Genomic DNA, 18897 nt, shown 5'->3' with positions numbered 1-18897 from the left:
CTTTGAAACAGAATTGACTTACTGTATAAGCACCTAACAAATGCATAATAAATAAATAAATAAATAAACTGGATGTGCTTTCTGTGTGCACACAGTCAGCTCCCTGCGAGTTCATACGACCATTGCAGAGAGGAATGCTTTGAAAAGAGAAAGAATGAAGGTGTTCCGGGCAGTGTAGCTGCAGGCTTCGTACAGTAAGGGCTTTATAGGCGGCTTTCTAGCGCTTTACCAGCAGAGCAGCATGAGGATACCGGATGACTCCATGTCACTCAGCACACACTATTCCAGTCCTGAGCTTTGATTGTGCTTTGTTTCTACTCAAGCCATTTTATTCTATTGAAGTGACCCAGTACCACATCTGTTAACATGTAATAAATGTAGCCATTGAAGCCCGGGACACAGGCTCGGTGTCAATGATGACATTGGCCAATTTGGCAACCTCATGGGTGCTCCAGACTGGCCCTACAAAAAGCAGATATAGTCTCCTTACAAGTTAAAAGGGGTACCTAAGTGGCACATCCCCTGAGGCAGCCTAAGTCCTTGCTCTAGCCCTGTGTTGCTGTGAGAAATCTTCAGAATTAGTCATTCGAATGCCATCCACCTTCTGCAAATGGGTCTTTGCATGGTGCCATTTAATTGGAAACTTTATTTTTTCTAAGGTACCCTAAAGATACCCCTCAACATAACGCTGATGGCAAACTCACAAGAGCCTGGTCTAGGTTCAGCACTCTTCACTCCACGACAATCACATCACAACATGATACAGAAAAGTTGCAAAATGTTTTGCACAGAAGCATGACCTTAACCAGGCATGTAGAGAAAGTTACCTTCCGTGTGGCATTCCGGCAGGTCATCTGGACCCATCATCAGATTGCCTTCCTCATCATACTGGCCGAAGGTCCCTGGGGCGCAGGTGGGCATCAGCTCTTCTTCTGTGGTCGGCTCAACAGTTGTAGGCTCGGGAGTGGTAGGGGCTGGAGTCGTAGTAGTAGTAGTAGTAGTAGTAGTAGTGGCGGTGGTGGTAGTTGTCATGGCAGTAGAGGTTCTAGTCGTCGCCGGTGCTGTGGTGGGCAGCTTGGTTGTCCTTATCACCTCGAGGCCAATAAGTGGTTTCCCCCCCAAGCTTAATATGGGCTTATCCTGTGCCAGTGCAACAGGTTTGCTGAACCTTCCTGACCCAAAGAAAGGCAATCCATCCGGGCTGACAAGTGGAGTGTTTTGAAGATCTAGCATAAAGAAAGAGAAGATAGAATTACTTCTATGCAGATAACAAAAAAACATTATCCGGTTAAACCGGGCAGTGCACGCAGAGTCCTGAGTACCCAAAAAAATAACCCTATGCCATTGACATTCTGTATCTGCTTTTATCTCACCCACCGCCTAATTCTACACATGTGCAAGTGGTGTTTATGTTAGTAGAGACCATGTGCTAAAGAGGAGAACATTTTCCAGCAATTGACACCCGACATGTTATACCCGTTATGGCAATAACACCTGAACAATCATCATATTCAGTGTTAAACTCTGATGTTAGCATCCTGGTACAGCTGCGGCAAACACTAGCCATCTCAACGTAAATACATGTGTACATTCCAGCAGATTCCCCAGACACTCTAAGCCAGGGTGCAGTTCAATCATGATTGACATACTAAGATTCTCCTTAGTTAGCTGCCAGAACACCGTGCCAATCCGCAAAGAGTAGAGGACAATGCAATCCAGTTGATTGTGCACCCTATCAAAGCCAGCCTCAAAGTGGAATGCCACGGTTAAGTCAACAACCAAAGTCGGCGTGGTTATTTCAGTGATCCCAGAAGGTTGGATGTAAGTCTTTAACATCTGAAAGTATTAACTGATAAGTGAGTTTACCAAGGAATCTCCCCACCCATCCATTTCTTTACCATGACACTCTGTCAGGTGTTCCTTAGGTCCCCTAACAAATCCACAACAGCCTCCAAACCCTCTTCCCCCTTCTTCCCTTCTATAACCCTTTCAGGGGCTCCTATGGTCCCCTAACCTATCCACAACCGCTACCCAACCCTCTTCTTTCCTTCAATAACCCTTTCAGGGGCTCCTACGGGCCCCGAACCTATCAGCAACAGCCTCCTGACCCTCTTCCCTCTTCTTTCCATCCATAACCCTCTTTCAGGTGTTCCTAAAGAACTCTAACATATTCACAACAGCGGGTGTGTTGCTAGGTCTGGAAAAGATCTGGGGCTACACTAATGTTGGGACTGTCGGGACTCAAGGCTAGCTAGCCGTATGGTTGTAGCCCCTGAGCTTCTACAATGGGCTACAACCAAAAGACCTGGGGCTATAGCCACCTAAGCCCCCCCTAGCAACGCCTCTGCACAACAGCCTCCTAACCCTCTTCCCTCTTCCTTCGTTCCATAACCCTCTTTCAGGTGTTCCTAAAGTCCTCTAACCTATCCACAACAGCTTCCTAACCCTCTTCCCTCTTCTTTCCATCCATAATCGTGACAAGGCCGTGACAAAAGACTGCTGCAGGATGTGTCTGCCGGTCTCTGCCAGGCGATGTTACATAAGATTAGAGTCGTCCTTCTTCATGGCACCGCATCTCTGCTATGTAAAGTAAGCCCTTCCCGGCTGTTATCAGCATGCGCATCGGCTACGAGTGTTATTGCAACTTTGCATATTCAGCAACACGACCCTGCCTCAGATCTCATCCGATGCCCATTGCTCTGAAAAACCAAAGCCTCATGCTGTTGCAGATATAACTCACTGCCTGCGCATACCATTCTCCAGCTATCGTGACTATCTTGCCTTATCGAGACCCCAAACTGTGCTTCTGACCCACCTGTGCCTTACTTGTATGATGCTGTAATCAAGCGTAGCTTGTGCAACTGGCCGACTTCCCACCTTATCTATCTTGCCAGCCTTGTGCAGTCTTTTACATTATTACCTGTCTGCAACCACCGGATGTGACTCTTTCAGCCCTGTGCTGCATTTGCATTCAACCCAACTGTAACTATGGGATTTGACTCTTTCAGCCCTGTGCTGCATTTGCATTCAACCCAACTGTAACTACGGGATTTGACTCTCAGCCCTGTGCTGCATTTGCATTCAACCTAACTGTAACTTCCGGATTTGACTCTCAGCCCTGTGCTGCATTTGCATTCAACCCAACTGTAACTATGGGATTTGACTCTCAGCCCTGTGCTGCATTTGCATTCAACCCAACTGTAACTATGGGATTTGACTCTTTCAGCCCTGTGCTGCATTTGCATTCAACCCAACTGTAACTATGGGATTTGACTCTTTCAGCCCTGGTCTGCATTTGCATTCAACCCAACTGTAACTATGGGATTTGACTCTCAGCCCTGTGCTGCATTTGCATTCAACCCAACTGTAACTATGGGATTTGACTCTTTCAGCCCTGTGCTGCATTTGCTTTGAAACTAACTGTAACTACCGGATTTCACTCCTTTAGCCCTATGCTGTATTTGCATTCAACCTAACTGTAACTATCAGATTTGACTCTCAGCCCTGTGCTGCATTTGCATCCAACCTAACTGTAACTACGGGATTTGACTCTCAGCCCTGTGCTGCATTTACATTCAACCTAACTGTAACTATGGGATTTGACTCTTTCAGCCCTGTGCTGCATTTGCATTCAACCCAACTGTAACTATGGGATTTGACTCTCAGCCCTGTGCTGCATTTGCATTCAACCCAACTGTAACTATGGGATTTGACTCTTTCAGCCCTGTGCTGCATTTGCATTCAACCGAACTGTAACTATGGGATTTGACTCTTTCAGCCCTGTGCTGCATTTGCTTTGAAACTAACTGTAACTACCAGATTTCACTCTTTTAGCCCTGTGCTGCATTTGCATTCAACCTAACTGTAACTTCCGGATTTGACTCTCAGCCCTGTGCTGCATTTGCATTTAACCTAACTGTAACTACGGGATTTGACTCTCAGCCCTGTGCTGCTTTTGCATTCAACCTAACTGTAACTACGGGATTTGACTCTCAGCCCTGTGCTGCATTTGCATTCAACCTAACTGTAACTACGGGATTTGACTCTCAGCCCTGTGCTGCATTTGCATTCAACCCAACTGTAACTATGGGATTTGACTCTCAGCCCTGTGCTGCATTTGCATTCAACCCAACTGTAACTATGGGATTTGACTCTTTCAGCCCTGTGCTGCATTTGCTTTGAAACTAACTGTAACTACCGGATTTCACTCCTTTAGCCCTATGCTGTATTTGCATTCAACCTAACTGTAACTATCAGATTTGACTCTCAGCCCTGTGCTGCATTTGCATCCAACCTAACTGTAACTACGGGATTTGACTCTCAGCCCTGTGCTGCATTTACATTCAACCTAACTGTAACTATGGGATTTGACTCTTTCAGCCCTGTGCTGCATTTGCATTCAACCCAACTGTAACTATGGGATTTGACTCTCAGCCCTGTGCTGCATTTGCATTCAACCCAACTGTAACTATGGGATTTGACTCTTTCAGCCCTGTGCTGCATTTGCATTCAACCGAACTGTAACTATGGGATTTGACTCTTTCAGCCCTGTGCTGCATTTGCTTTGAAACTAACTGTAACTACCAGATTTCGCTCTTTTAGCCCTGTGCTGCATTTGCATTCAACCTAACTGTAACTTCCGGATTTGACTCTCAGCCCTGTGCTGCATTTGCATTTAACCTAACTGTAACTACGGGATTTGACTCTCAGCCCTGTGCTGCTTTTGCATTCAACCTAACTGTAACTACGGGATTTGACTCTCAGCCCTGTGCTGCATTTGCATTCAACCTAACTGTAACTATGGGATTTGACTCTCAGCCCTGTGCTGCATTTGCATTCAACCCAACTGTAACTATGGGATTTGACTCTTTCAGCCCTGTGCTGCATTTGCATTCAACCCAACTGTAACTATGGGATTTGACTCTTTCAGCCCTGGTCTGCATTTGCATTCAACCCAACTGTAACTATGGGATTTGACTCTCAGCCCTGTGCTGCATTTGCATTCAACCCAACTGTAACTATGGGATTTGACTCTTTCAGCCCTGTGCTGCATTTGCTTTGAAACTAACTGTAACTACCGGATTTCACTCCTTTAGCCCTGTGCTGTATTTGCATTCAACCTAACTGTAACTATCAGATTTGACTCTCAGCCCTGTGCTGCATTTGCATCCAACCTAACTGTAACTACGGGATTTGACTCTCAGCCCTGTGCTGCATTTACATTCAACCTAACTGTAACTATGGGATTTGACTCTTTCAGCCCTGTGCTGCATTTGCATTCAACCCAACTGTAACTATGGGATTTGACTCTCAGCCCTGTGCTGCATTTGCATTCAACCCAACTGTAACTATGGGATTTGACTCTTTCAGCCCTGTGCTGCATTTGCATTCAACCGAACTGTAACTATGGGATTTGACTCTTTCAGCCCTGTGCTGCATTTGCTTTGAAACTAACTGTAACTACCAGATTTCACTCTTTTAGCCCTGTGCTGCATTTGCATTCAACCTAACTGTAACTTCCGGATTTGACTCTCAGCCCTGTGCTGCATTTGCATTTAACCTAACTGTAACTACGGGATTTGACTCTCAGCCCTGTGCTGCATTTGCATTCAACCTAACTGTAACTACGGGATTTGACTCTCAGCCCTGTGCTGCATTTGCATTCAACCTAACTGTAACTACGGGATTTGACTCTCAGCCCTGTACTGCATTTGCATTCAACCTAACTGTAACTACCGGATTTGACTCTCAGCCCTGTACTGCATTTGCATTCAACCTAACTGTAACTACGGGATTTGACTCTCAGCCCTGTACTGCATTTGCATTCAACCTAACTGTAACTACCGGATTTGACTCTCAGCCCTGCCCTGTACTGCATTTGTAACTATCGGATTTGACTTTCAGCCCTGTGCTGACCTACGCAGTTGCTGCAATCTATCCTGTCTCCAACAAATGCACTCTCAAATGAATGTGGTGTGGGGGACATGTACTCTGCTGCGCACACCACTACACATAGGTTCCAGGTTGATTTTCTTAGTAAATACACACCATTAAACCTCCTAGCTGCAAGGATTACCAATCTAGACTCTCTGTCCCCTTGTGAGTCCACAGCAAAGGTATATAGTGGGCACGGTGCACATTTATGAGCGACTCGTGAATTGCTAACAAGAGCATGATAAAATTACAGTATTGTGGAAGGGCGCTGGAATTAAACAGTCAGTGGGAATTGTCCTAATTGTGGACACAAGCATTTAAGGAAGATTGCCCTCCATGCTTGGACAACTGTCCTTTTATAAAAGGTTTGCTATAACGTGATAGGTGATTTGTTGGCCCCGAGATAAGACCTGTAGTAGAAGGGGTCGAAACAAGTGTTTGCATCAAATAAGCTAATCACTGTTATAAAATTACAAAAAGCGTTGGAAAAAGAAAAAGATTCATGTTATATATTGTATGAACCACCTAATAAGGAATTTGAACGCTGATTACTAGCTCCTGCAGCTAAATTGATGGACTATGAGTAGTGGATAAACCAATACATAGTGTATTGCATCCTGTCTCCAACCCACCCAACTTGACTTGGCTGCCCTGTGATGCAATTGGAACCATACTTGTCCTGATGTTACTGCTCTCTTTACCTGAGGGGTCCTTGACAACTCCACCGTACCTGAGCTGGACCAGTAGCAGGGCCTGTCTAACTCTGTCACGTATCTGTTCACCTGATGTAGCCACCTGTAACATGAGATGTGGCTTTACCAGACTGTGCACCTACCCTTACTCTGACCCACTAAATTGTTAATTTGCTTCAAGGTCCACCTGCATGTTGTAACTCTTATGCGTGGTCTTGCACTATTGAAGAATGTCATTTCACACTTAGTGTAACTAGCGCCTAGATGCCTGCGGATTTTGTGTGCTGCTATACATACAAGAATAAATAAATAACCCTCTTTCAGGTGTTCCTAAAGTCTCCTAACCAATCCACACCAACCCCGTAAACCTTTTCTCTCTTCTTTCCTTCCATAACCCTCTTTTGGGAGTTCCTAAAATCCTCTAACCTATCCACTGCAGCTACCTAACCCTCTTCCCTCTTCTTTCCTTGTAGGTGCTGTGTTAATAAGGCTGGACTAACTTCCCCAAAAGTGTTTCCGGAATATTCCTGGGGGAGCAATAGCTTTCAGGGACCAGCCAGCAAGTGTGCAAACTCAGGTGCAATCTTTAATTGCCTGTGTAACCCAGTTAGCACCACAGCAACCCCTGCTGCACCACCACTGGAGCCTGTACAGGCAGATGGTGTACACCCACTGCTTCTGCAGTGCAAACTGATAAGGTGCCACTGGCAGGCCCAGGAAGATGCATAAGAGACTCAAAACAATGTCAAGCATTCTGAACATTCTTCATACCTGCCACCAGCATTTCAACCTGTTCAACCATGCTATTTGTTGGCTTCCAAAGCCACTGATTTTGAGTCTATGATTCGATCTTCAACTACAATTTCAATAGCATTATATAATTTACAATTCTTTTTCTGTCAGTTTATTTCTGGCATATAATGCTAACAAGAGACTCCAGGCACATAACTTAAGTGGTTATCCCTCAACAACACTCACCAAAAAAAAGAAACCCCTTAATGTTTAACCCCGCAGGTGACGGCCTCGGGAATCACACGGCTGTGTCAGCCAGCATACATCATTTAAAATAAAAATTTACTGAGCAATTCAAAAATTTATTTTACACAATTCTTATAATCATTTTTTTCAAATGTAGCGTCATAGTGCACAAATTCTTTTGTGCCAGCTACATGAAAAACAATGTTATCACGCCATTGCACAAGCCCCATTGGCCAATGATCTTCCTTCCGCCGTCAGCCACTCTAGTAAACAAGTCTTCAGACTCTCTACACACATATCTTCCTGCATGTTTCACTGCACATACATTGCTTCTGAAGCTCAACGCATGGGCTCATAAATCAGTGGAAGATTTTCGTTATGTTTGTTTTATTCTGCTGTGGAAACTCCGTGGAAGATGACATTCCTTCAAAACATGAATTAGTATAAAAAGGCTACACAGGGATTATTTAATTTATTTGGTTGTTGCTTCGGTACCACAGAGCACCTTCCAAGTCTCGGCGTTAGGCCGAGCTACCAAGATAGACGTGCCTTGTGAGTCACGCGCTTCGGGGAGAGTGTGATAAGGGCTACTTCAATGTTAACAGAAATTACAATGTTAACAGTGTAACAAAAAATTACCCTTCGTTTTCAGTGAAAACAAAAAATAAACATATAATGAATTCAAACGTGTGTGTACATCGAGCCCACACAGTCAGGACTGCGTCTCAGAAGTGTGAACAAAGAAAACCCACCTGAACATGTAGTTCCCTTTATACTTCCATGGTAACCATGCATCTGTTACTGTATGTTATCTTGCAGCATTGTTTTGAATAAAAGCAGGCTTCTCATCTTTAATTGACAGGGCCTCTATTTTTTTTATTTTTTTTATTTGTGTATGGTTCAAAGAACCTTTACAAAATTTCACGACAATGCCTTTTTAAACAAGTTTACAATACAAAACATTATTAAAAATACATATTTAAAACGATGTTTTGTATTAAAAGACAATATATCATTAAAGCATCAAAATCTCTTTTTCAATTACTTTTAAAAAACAACCAAGGCAAAAATGAAGGCCTTCTCGTTGCCTTGCATAAGTCGACTCCAAAGTGAAATCATACAATCTTCATAATTCACATTGATGAATCTTAAAAAGGACTTTGTCCTTAAATCCCTAAAGAAAGGACATTCTAGGACAAGGTGTTCTTGCTGGTCTCTCTGGCAGCGCCACCGGGTATGCGGAGTGATACGATTCAACACGTCCAAGATGGCCGCTGATTTCCGTGCCGTTACCACAGAGAGCAGTATAGACTCTGCACGCTCCCTAGAGACGCGGATGGCTGCTCACGTGATCGTATATAGTGAAGGAAGTACTACCATTCGCTGCGCCGCTACTGGTGATTTCGGCGCACCGTAAGTTCGCTGCCAGGCTATCTAACCTCGCTGATTTATGTGAATTCTGACCTCTCTCTGTTTATTCGTCTTACTATCAGACTCTCTTCTCCTCTCTCGACTCGGCTTCAATACTGGATCTCGTCTTTTCCCAGCAAGTTATCCGATTCCAACATCCATTCTGAACTCCTTGCACTCTCTACCTCCCCCTCCAAAGTAAGTTGGCGTTTTCTAAACACCAGCCCTCGGCCTTACTTTCCCCTGTTACTTCTGCAGGAAGATAATTATCTCTTTCTCTAAGGGTGGGCTCGCTTTCTCTGTTTCGAAACCTCAGTGTTGGAAATCCAGTGTTCCAGATCCCTTTATTTTTCAGTAGATTCTGCAATATCCACCAGTAAGTGCCAGTCTACCGTTTATCCTGTTTTTCCTGGCTCTCTCCTGACTATTGAACTCTTACCTGTCTAGTCTATACCTGTAGAGAATACATCTCCACCACGAGCCTTCCATTATAACGAAGACCGCTACTTATCTCAAGACCTCTTCCAGACCTCCTGTGAGCGGCATCATCCAGGGTTTTCTTCCCCTGAGGGTTTCCCTGGGGGGTGTGCACCTTCCCTCATTGGTATATTATTATTTCCGGTAAGGGGAGGGCAGAACTTTCCAGGGGGCGGGAGGGCTTTCATTTCAGCATTTGTATTCTCTGTGGGATGTTGCTGTCTGATCAGGTCAGTGATACCTTTGATATCGGATTCTAACCAAATAGTTAACAATTATAACAAAACCGACAGTTAGAAGTGCCATGCCCTGCTTGTTTGTTTCAATTCCCCAATACCTTGTTCGTTCGAGAGTATGATATTGGTTTAGCTTAAGACGCATGTAGTACATTCTAGTTATGTTACATGGAAACATTTTAAGGTAATCGTTGCAACCATGCCTTTTGTGTGGAAATTTCGCATATTCCTTGTATGTGGTTAGAGTAGCAATTTGTTCAATAGTTTCACACCAATCATTCTGAAATAGCTTTTGTTTCACATAATTTGGACGCCTGTACAAATCTTCACTATCAACACACAAGCTTGTTAAAGTTTTTTCCATAGTTTCATAAAAGATGGTAATAGAACTAGAGGAGCAACCATTTTTAAAGTCAGAGAACTCTTGATAGATGGAATTGTCAGGGTAATTCAAAATTTTGGAGTAGTTGGATAAAGCATGCCATGTAAACCTGGTAGATAAGGAAATAAGACCCATTTCGTGTCTGATAATACAGATAGGAATAGATAGCGATAGGCGCAAAGCTTTTTTGACCATGCTGCCCTGTAATGAGTCTAGTTTCTTGAGCAATCTACCGGGATAGATATCCAATGCATATAAAAGAGTTGGTTCCACTTTTGATGTCAGGAACTCAAGAAGCGGTAGGATTGAAAATTTGCACAGTTTGGAAAAAATGAATTTCATTTGACTCAGTAGAGGCCTGGCTTTTTGCTTTAAATAATATACCCATGAGTTAGTAGTAGTCACATTACTCAAACGATATCCCAAATAAGTGGTCTCTTTTAGTTCGTGTATGGGGATATCACCAATACTCCATCTAAATATATTAGGCTTTTTACCCGATTGAAAAATCATAACATAAGTCTTGGATGGATTGGGTAAAAGATTGTAATTATAGGCGTACCTTGTCCAATTTAGATTGAAGACCAGCTGGAGTTAAGTCAAAAAAAATTAAATCATCCGCAAAGGCTAGCCAATGTAAACGAAGTGAACAAAGCCTTGCAGGATATTTGATAACTGATTCGCAAAGTTGCATCCTTGCTTCAGACCAAGATAAAGGGGAAAAGATTCAGTTAGAGAACCACCCAGAGTCAAATGAATTATACATGATGTATTTGTATGGAATTTAGTAATCCAATATATAAAATGTTCTGGAATTCCAAACTTATGCATTTTATTCCATAAGACATGCCTCACTACTGAATCAAATGCAGAAGACATGTTAATGGAGGCAATATACAGTTGCCAAGTTCCCTTCTTTTAACACCAGCAATCAGATGGGCCATGATTGCTGCATTTAAGGTTGTTCCCATCTGACGCCTAAATCCAACTTGACATTTTGAGTAAATTTTATGGGTGGATAGATATTTTTCCAGGTCATGGATGACTAAGATGGAGAATACCTTTGCAGCTGCATCTGTCAAGGATATGGGACGGTAATTCTCAGGTAAACTAGAATCGCCCTTTTTATAAAGGGGAATAAGAATGGAAGTGACCCAAGATGTTGGAATAAGACCCTTTTGAAGAATGCTGTCAAATTTAATTTTTAGGATCTTACTCCAGAATATAGGCTCTAGTCTATATACACAGCTTGAAATTCCATCAGGGCCCGGAGCACGGGAATTAGACAGTTTTTTAATGGCCCACATTATGTGATTCCTGGACCAGACAAAATGATTGGACAAAGAAACCAGGACTATATCATCAATTATGTTATCAAAGCGGGCCGGTATTGTATATTTCTCCTTGACGTATGATATCCATGTTTCTGCTTTTATTTCACACTTGTGAAATCTGTCTGGTACATTTCCCTTTTTCAGGGCAGACCAAATGTCACGTGAATTGCGGCAACAAATTGCTTTGATTATTTTACAATTTTGCTCATTATGTTGCTCCAAATGGACACCTTTAATTTTGAATTTGTAGTCAAGAATAATACGCTTCTTTTTTAGCATGTATAGCGAGACCGGTAAATTCCCTATTTCTAATCTTCTAATGTCATGATTTTTAGATATTTTTAACATTTTGATGTTAAAATTGAATTTATGTTTGTGAATAGGCACGGAAAGAGGTATTTTGGCTCTGTAATGATTAAGAGCATCTTCGATGCAATCATTGACAATTGAATTCACGTAATCAATAGAATATGAGTTTATAGACTCCCAGTTGGTCAACTTTTTAAGATGATTTTGTACTCGCTCTGTTAGCTTCCTGCATAAAGTGGGATTCCACCTTTATTTATTTTACATTTATAAAGCGCTCACACAGCCCGCAGGCATCGAGGCGCTCTTACAGGAATTGTTTGTTTTTCTTAGTTGCGTTTTTTTTTTTTATTTTGTCTTAGTTACGTATTTATAACGCGCTTAAACACCCAGAGGTTTCTAAGCGCGGACCCGGGGATCGAACCTGTTGTTGCTTCATGTCGTCTTGCTTCCAAGACGCGCACGCTGCCGCTGAGCTATCCTCCCGGGACCTTAAAGAAATGTTATCTATTTTGGTTTCAATCAGAAGTAGAAAGATGTTAGAATGCCATTGATCAAAATCAAGTGAGGTGGTAAGAACAATTGGGGCATGATCACTATAGGTAATATCCCCAATTTTGGCCAAATCAGTTCTAGATAACAGTGAATCAGAGACACAAGAGAAATCAATTACAGAACCAATGTTACCTCTTCTCCAGGTGTGTACATTCAAAGGCTGACTAAATTTGGTAAATGACATGCCCCAATTCTCAAAATAATCTCGAAAGTCTGCTCCTCTTTGCCAACTATTTGAATTGGATTGCTTACACACAAGATCATTAATAATCTGTCCGTTACATTGTGAATTAAAATCCCCACCTACAATAGTATCATAATTGGAATAAATGGTTAAGGCTTGATCAAAACAACAATCTAAGTCGTCAAAGATATCAAGAATCGAATATTTCGAGGGATTATAGTACACATTGATTATTAGGATTGCGTTTGCCTCGCACTTATTGAGGCATAAGAATATTGCTAAAACATGAATGGATGAATACACCAAGGTTGTCCTGCAAGCGGCGGCATTACTGACTGCGATGTCTAAGCCGCCAAAAGGCCTACCGCCTACGCCTTTAGAGGCAATGAAGCAGTATGAATGGTAATCTGGGATAACTAATGGTTCCATGTTCATTGTTTCTTGGAACAGAATAATTGTTGGTGGTTTTGCAAGCGTGGCAAGCCAAATAGAAATATTACTGAACCCACACAAGTTCCATGAAAAAACAGTCAGGACGGACTTCTCCTTAGCCTATGGTGTAAACAAATCTTGATTTGCCACAAATATCGTTTTTAGCAATGGTTCTAGCCATGCCATTTCATTATAAGTACGACTAATTGTCAAAAGTTGAGATATACAAGATTTATCATTTTTGGCACTAGTTGTCAGATCACCATTCATTTTATGCTCATTTGAGTTACAGCGCTGATTAGCATATAAAAATTCCTCTGCCAGTTTTTCATCATTAAATGTATGCAATGAGAATCCCATTTCTGAAAGGTCCCTTCTGTAAGACCAAATAAGTTTCAGTACATGTTCAGAGAACGGGTGACATGTCATACAAAAGTTGTTCGTAGGAGCCAATGCAATACGATCAATGTTGCTAGATGATACAATTCTTAGTGATGGAATTGCATAGAAAAGATCCAAAAGATATTTTCTGTTAATTTGCGCCTCACGTAATATTTCCTTAATTGACAGGGCCTCTATTAGCGCCATCATTTAGAGGTTATACTTAACCTTTAATCAAGAAAACCAGTTCCTAAGGCATTTTTCCTCTCAATTTACCTCTGTGCATGACACATGAGAAGTAACTTGTTTTACATTATCAGCACTGACGGATGGGGAAATCTCAGCTTTGTCTGATGTGTGACTCTTTGGCGATGAGTTTGGCGATGAGTCTTTGCTAGTCGACAACTCTCCAGTTCCGACTTCCGGGGAGTACCTTAAATGCAGGATTGCGGAATACAGATAGGCATGTACTTTGCAACACAGGGTAGACACTCAATCAGTGAGTGCAATAGGCATGTTTTTATAGACCATTCTTTGAATCCCTGGCTGTGGATTTCCTTGTGCTGGGTCCACAGAATATCCTATGGAACAGGCATAACACCCAATGTCCATTGCAGTGAAAATGTGCGATAGAAAGATGTTTCAAGGTAATTTATTTTGCACTCATTTCTGGTTATGAACCATGAGTCAGGGGGCTGGTCTGATTAACTTGTTAAAGCCAAGATTAGCCTGGAGAAATATAGCAGTGGAATACACTCTTTTTTCTCTAGTCATGGCAGTGGGGCAATTTTGCCGGCTCTGGAGTAATATGATAAGCAGGCCTTGCCAGTCGCCCTTTATGGGTCGGAGCTGTGGAGTCACTCTATATCGGTCCCATTGTCAAGTATTGAGAACACGTTTTTGAAAAAATTAATTTTGTTGCCTATACGTGCTCTGATTTCCCTTGTGCAATCACTCCTTAATATTTTTCCTATAGCTGACCAGATCGCATTGAAACCTGTGCTTTATTGTGTTAAACTGTGGTCTTCCGCGGGATTGTCAACATACCGGGAGGCTCTGACGAATTTCTACTTTTGCAGGGGGGAAAGAGCTGTTTTTGGTTGGCCCATGTAAAACATTTATTAGATAAGTGGGACGGGAGAGCTCTCTGGGATAATTCCTTGAACTGTAAAATATCCTCAAAAGTAGATCCTAAAGCAAATGCATGGAGGAAAGCCATGGAAAACCTGGAACTGGAATGGTCCACTTTGAAGAATGCTTTGGGGTTTCTATGCAGGGAAACAATGGGAAACTCAATGAGCCTCAATCCATCCCCCTTATGAGCGTTCTTTGTACGTACGAACGAGGCTGGGGATATTGCATAAAGCATGGTATACACGCTCATGTTCAACCCTGGGATCAGGACCATTACCACTGTGTGGTTTTGCTAATGAAACATTAATACATTACATGCTAATTTGTCCTGCCACTTTGGATCTAAGGAGATTGTTTCAGAAACCATTATTTAATGCGCAAGGAGTTTGCTGTACTACGGAAGATATGCAATGTTTAATGTGTCCAGCTGATAGGAAGCTAGGAAAGTTAGGAAGGTTGTTTTTATATCTGCACGGTATATGCATCTAGCTTGCTTATTGAGGCAGAGATATATGGGAACTGTGTTGAACAAAGGGGCTGCAAGCATGCTCTCCTCATAAAAGTGACATTAGATGAAGATATAATAATATTTGCAGCAGGGCTCCTTGCTTTGATTTGTTTTAACTTCATTTTGCTTTTTTAACATATGCATAGCTAATTGCTTTATGTATATAACTGGTAAATTGAATTTATGCTAAAGGTTTTTATACCGAATAAAGCTATTGAATTGATTGAATTGAATTATGGACTCAATTGGTCTGTGCGCAACAGTGACGCTATTGACACTGTGCTCATGTCATGATATTCAACAATAAATATTAGTTTCTGGTCACATTTGTTGGCTGCTCGAAGGAGATGCACAGAGTACTCAATCAAGCAAAGAAAGCACACAATCGGATCACAGAAGAAATAATTTCAACTAAAAAAAGCAATAGAGGAACTCAATCTACCTGAATCAACATTTAAACACTACCAAATAATGGATGAATATCTTAATAATTACACCAAAGAACTAAAAGTGAAGAAACAGAACAAATTATTTTGTAATGAAATGAATTACAAATACAAAAGGGTGTACACTTTTCAAAAACCACAACCTATTAAAACCACAAACTCTATATTCAAACAACCACAAACAGCAAATACACTGCCAACCACATCTCCCCAATCATCAGACATAGAATCTACAAGTGAAAACGAATCAGAAACTGCTCAAGCCACACCATCAACCTCATCAACTATACCTACAGAATTCTCTTTTTTACAGGAGTACAAGAAGTACAGAAACACAAGAATATATTCCCAATTCAAGTCAATGCAGAATCCAATGAGATCAACCACACAACAACAATCCATAACAGGTAGAGGTTGAACAGGAGGGGCAGGTGGGTCAGGGGCAGCCTCTCCAGATCGCGTAAGAAGCACCGCACGAATGCTAACAAGATCCAGGAATATCCAGAGCAGGAAAACCTACTAGTGAACATCTCCAAAATTGACCTATCAGCAGAATTAATATCAGCTCTAAACAAGGGACTATCATTTTGCCCATCCAGTCCACTGAATTATTTCACAACCAAACTTGACCTATACAAATGTTGTCACAGACAAAAACTCTTAAAATACTTCTCAAATATTTCTATTTCTATGCCCTTATATGTCAGAACGAATGGAGAAATGCCACTTAGAGCACTCACTTAGGGATGACCAAGACCAAAGGGTGAGTGTGATGGGATTTTTGAGACCTGAATAGATGGTATATGAAGCATCTGGTGAAGGTGTGCTTATTGTGCTATGAGAGTGACACACGTTTAAAGGTGAGCTTACTGTCAGTGAAGCTATTGCAGGAACCTTCCTAGCCCTGGGTGAATTAAGCATTAAATGCACAGAGGACCTTTGATGGTCACGAGGAAGAAGGACATTCATCCCAGTTCCTACGTACCTCTTTTCCAAGTGGATTGGACACCAGGTTGTCAGTTTTTGAGATGAGGGGTTATAGAGGAAGGGAATAATACTGACAAATAATGGGGTGCAGCTAAAGTCTCAGGTTATGGAATCATTCTTGCAACAGATTAGGGTCATTAACCACAAGGCATCAGTGTACCACTCTGAGAAAAATGGTCCAGTCAAGAGGTTCGATCCCACGCTGATGGATTTAGTGAGAATGTCAGAGACTTCCAGTGAGGATTGGGAGAAAGAGATCAAACGGAGGGTGGTGGCATAGATGGCAGCCTCCCACATTACCACAGTGCTAATCCCATTTGATGTCCCCATATGAGGGAAGCTCCAACACTAAAGTTTGCCCTCCCTGTTTATGGCATGCAAAGTTTGCTAATTGGGACCCAGTATGCCTGAGGAAATGGGTGAGTGAGAAAGTGGGTAAATTGAAACCAGGTATAACTTCCCCCAGTGCAGCATGGAAAAGCATATGGACGTCAGTGATGAGGTTCAGTGGAGAAAGTTTGGTTCAGTCTGCAAAGGTCAAAGCAGATTCCAGGGGCTGCAGAGGGTTGTTCATGTGCTACTCAAAGCCACAGTTATGGATGTTGAGGGATCCTAGAATAAGGCCAAATAGGGCTTAAAGGGGGGTGACCATGTGAGAGATCATCGGGGGGAATGTGTGTTATATCTGCCCTCATTCTCCCCAGCCCTTGCTTGTGTCTATTCTCTCTCCCCTGATTTATCTATGTTACCTCAGGTCTCTGTGATCAAGGAACTTGTGGGAAGAGAGGATTCCAGAAAGTAATGGGATGATTCTGAGAGAAACAGTAAGAGCCAGGGGAAGCTGTGGCCTACTGAGACTTGCTGTGCTGTCCTGGATATTGTATGATATGATAAGTCATTTATAAGGTGCTTGTACACAAGTGTTTCTAGGCATGACAAGACAAGTAAGGGAGGACAAAAGGAGGACAAAACAACGATCTTACTAGGCCTTGTGTCATTCAGACCGCGCAAGTGCGGGGAGGAGGAAGGGGGAGAAAAGCCAGGGTGGAGGGGAGAGTGCAAAATAACTCGCAAGTGCTGCCGGGAAGTAGGAGTCCCAGAGGGGGAGGGGAGAGTGCAAAATAACTTGTAAGTGCTGCTGGGAGCTGGGGAGGGAGAGAGTGCAAAGTAACTTGTAAGTGCTGCCAGGAGGTGGCTCATAAGTGCAGAGAGTCAGGGGGCTGTATGGGTGCAGATATAGTCCCTTAAATGGTTGGGAGACCCAGAGGCAGTGCAAGGGAAACTGGTCATGCAGAAGCCTGGTCCAGTTCAGTTAATGGCCAGGTAACCAGCATGCACAGCAGACAGGGACATCAGCAAGGGAGAGGGAGAGAGGCAGGGGAAGCGAAAAGGAAGGTCTTAAGTTGCTTCTGGGACCTTCGGTGGTCCTGATCACATTTGAGAGAGGCAGGGAGGCTGTTCCAGAGGGAGGCCCCAGCCAAGGACAGAGATCTACCACCCACTCTCTGCCTGGAGAAGCGTCTAACCCTTATGAGAGTTGGAGGTGGGTGAGTGGTGGGCTCGAGAAGGAAGATGCTTAGGAAGAGAAAGTTGGAGGTGGTGTGGTGCCTGGCCCCAGAAAGCCTTGCGGACGATGCAGAGGGTCTTGAACTTGATCCTCGCAGCCACAGGGAGCCAGTGGAGAGATTTCAGGGCTGGAGAGATACGGTCCATGGGCTTGGGGCCAAGGACAAGTCTTGCAGTCCTGTTCTGGATAAGTTGTAAAGGGTGAAGAGTAGAGGCAGGCAGATTTAGAAAGAGGCTGTTGCAGTAGTCCAGACTAGAGAGGACCAGGGCTCTGGAGACAGTGAGCTTTTGGGGGGAAAATGAGAACAATAAGAATACCTCTGAGGAGGTGCAGCTGATAGTGTGACATCTTAGAGACTTCTTAGAGATGTCAGAGATTTTGTCATGATGCCTACCCCCGGAGCACCAGGCCAGGCCCAGCACCCCCGGAAGCAGGCATCCTACCCTCGGGTAAAAGCCCAGCGGCCCCTTATAGGGGCTCTTTGGACTCAGTCCTGGCGCCTTTGGCGCTAAGCTCATGTTGGACATCAGTCCTGGCGCCATAGGCGCCAGGCTCATAAAGGGAGGGGTTTTGTGCACTTACCGGATGCAGACCATGCTGCACGCTTCAGGCCTCCCTGAGACCTGAAAGGGACTATTTTTTCATAGGCACTATTTTTTCACTCGGGCGTGGCAAGGGAAGGATACATACCTAGTTGGGGAAGGATACATACCTGGGACTTCTTTGGAGGCTATTTAAGCCACGCCCAGACAGCAGCTCATGCTTCGCGTTGTTCTGCTTCCTGCAGCTTAACGCACACCGTGTCTGCTCCTGCTCCTGGACTCCAGCCATGCCCGCCTCGAACCTGGAAGACCTGCAAGGAATGAAGAGAAGAGAAAGGTGAAAACCAAGGACTATTTCAAACTTCTTACCTGCATCCGGAATCTTCTCGACAGCATCCCTGAAGAAAGACTT

The 18897-nt window shown here is 43.2% G+C and overlaps 1 protein-coding gene across 1 annotated transcript in view; it reads right to left on the bottom strand.

Moving 5' to 3' along the window:
* FNDC1 (fibronectin type III domain containing 1) overlaps nucleotides 1–18897 on the bottom strand; it is a 962270-nt gene that overhangs the window by 453583 nt on the left and 489790 nt on the right. Inside the window, exon 11 of the mRNA XM_069606705.1 lies at nucleotides 828–1226. Coding sequence (XP_069462806.1) covers nucleotides 828–1226 — 399 coding nt within the window. The remainder of the gene's footprint in view (nucleotides 1–827; nucleotides 1227–18897) is intronic.

This window comes from Ambystoma mexicanum, chromosome 4p (assembly GCF_040938575.1).
Source record: "Ambystoma mexicanum isolate Mex_15411 chromosome 4p, UKY_AmexF1_1, whole genome shotgun sequence".
NCBI classification, from domain to species: Eukaryota; Metazoa; Chordata; class Amphibia; order Caudata; family Ambystomatidae; genus Ambystoma; species Ambystoma mexicanum.
The sequence above is the reverse complement of the archived record's forward strand: the minus strand, read 5'-3'. Positions and strand labels throughout refer to the sequence as shown.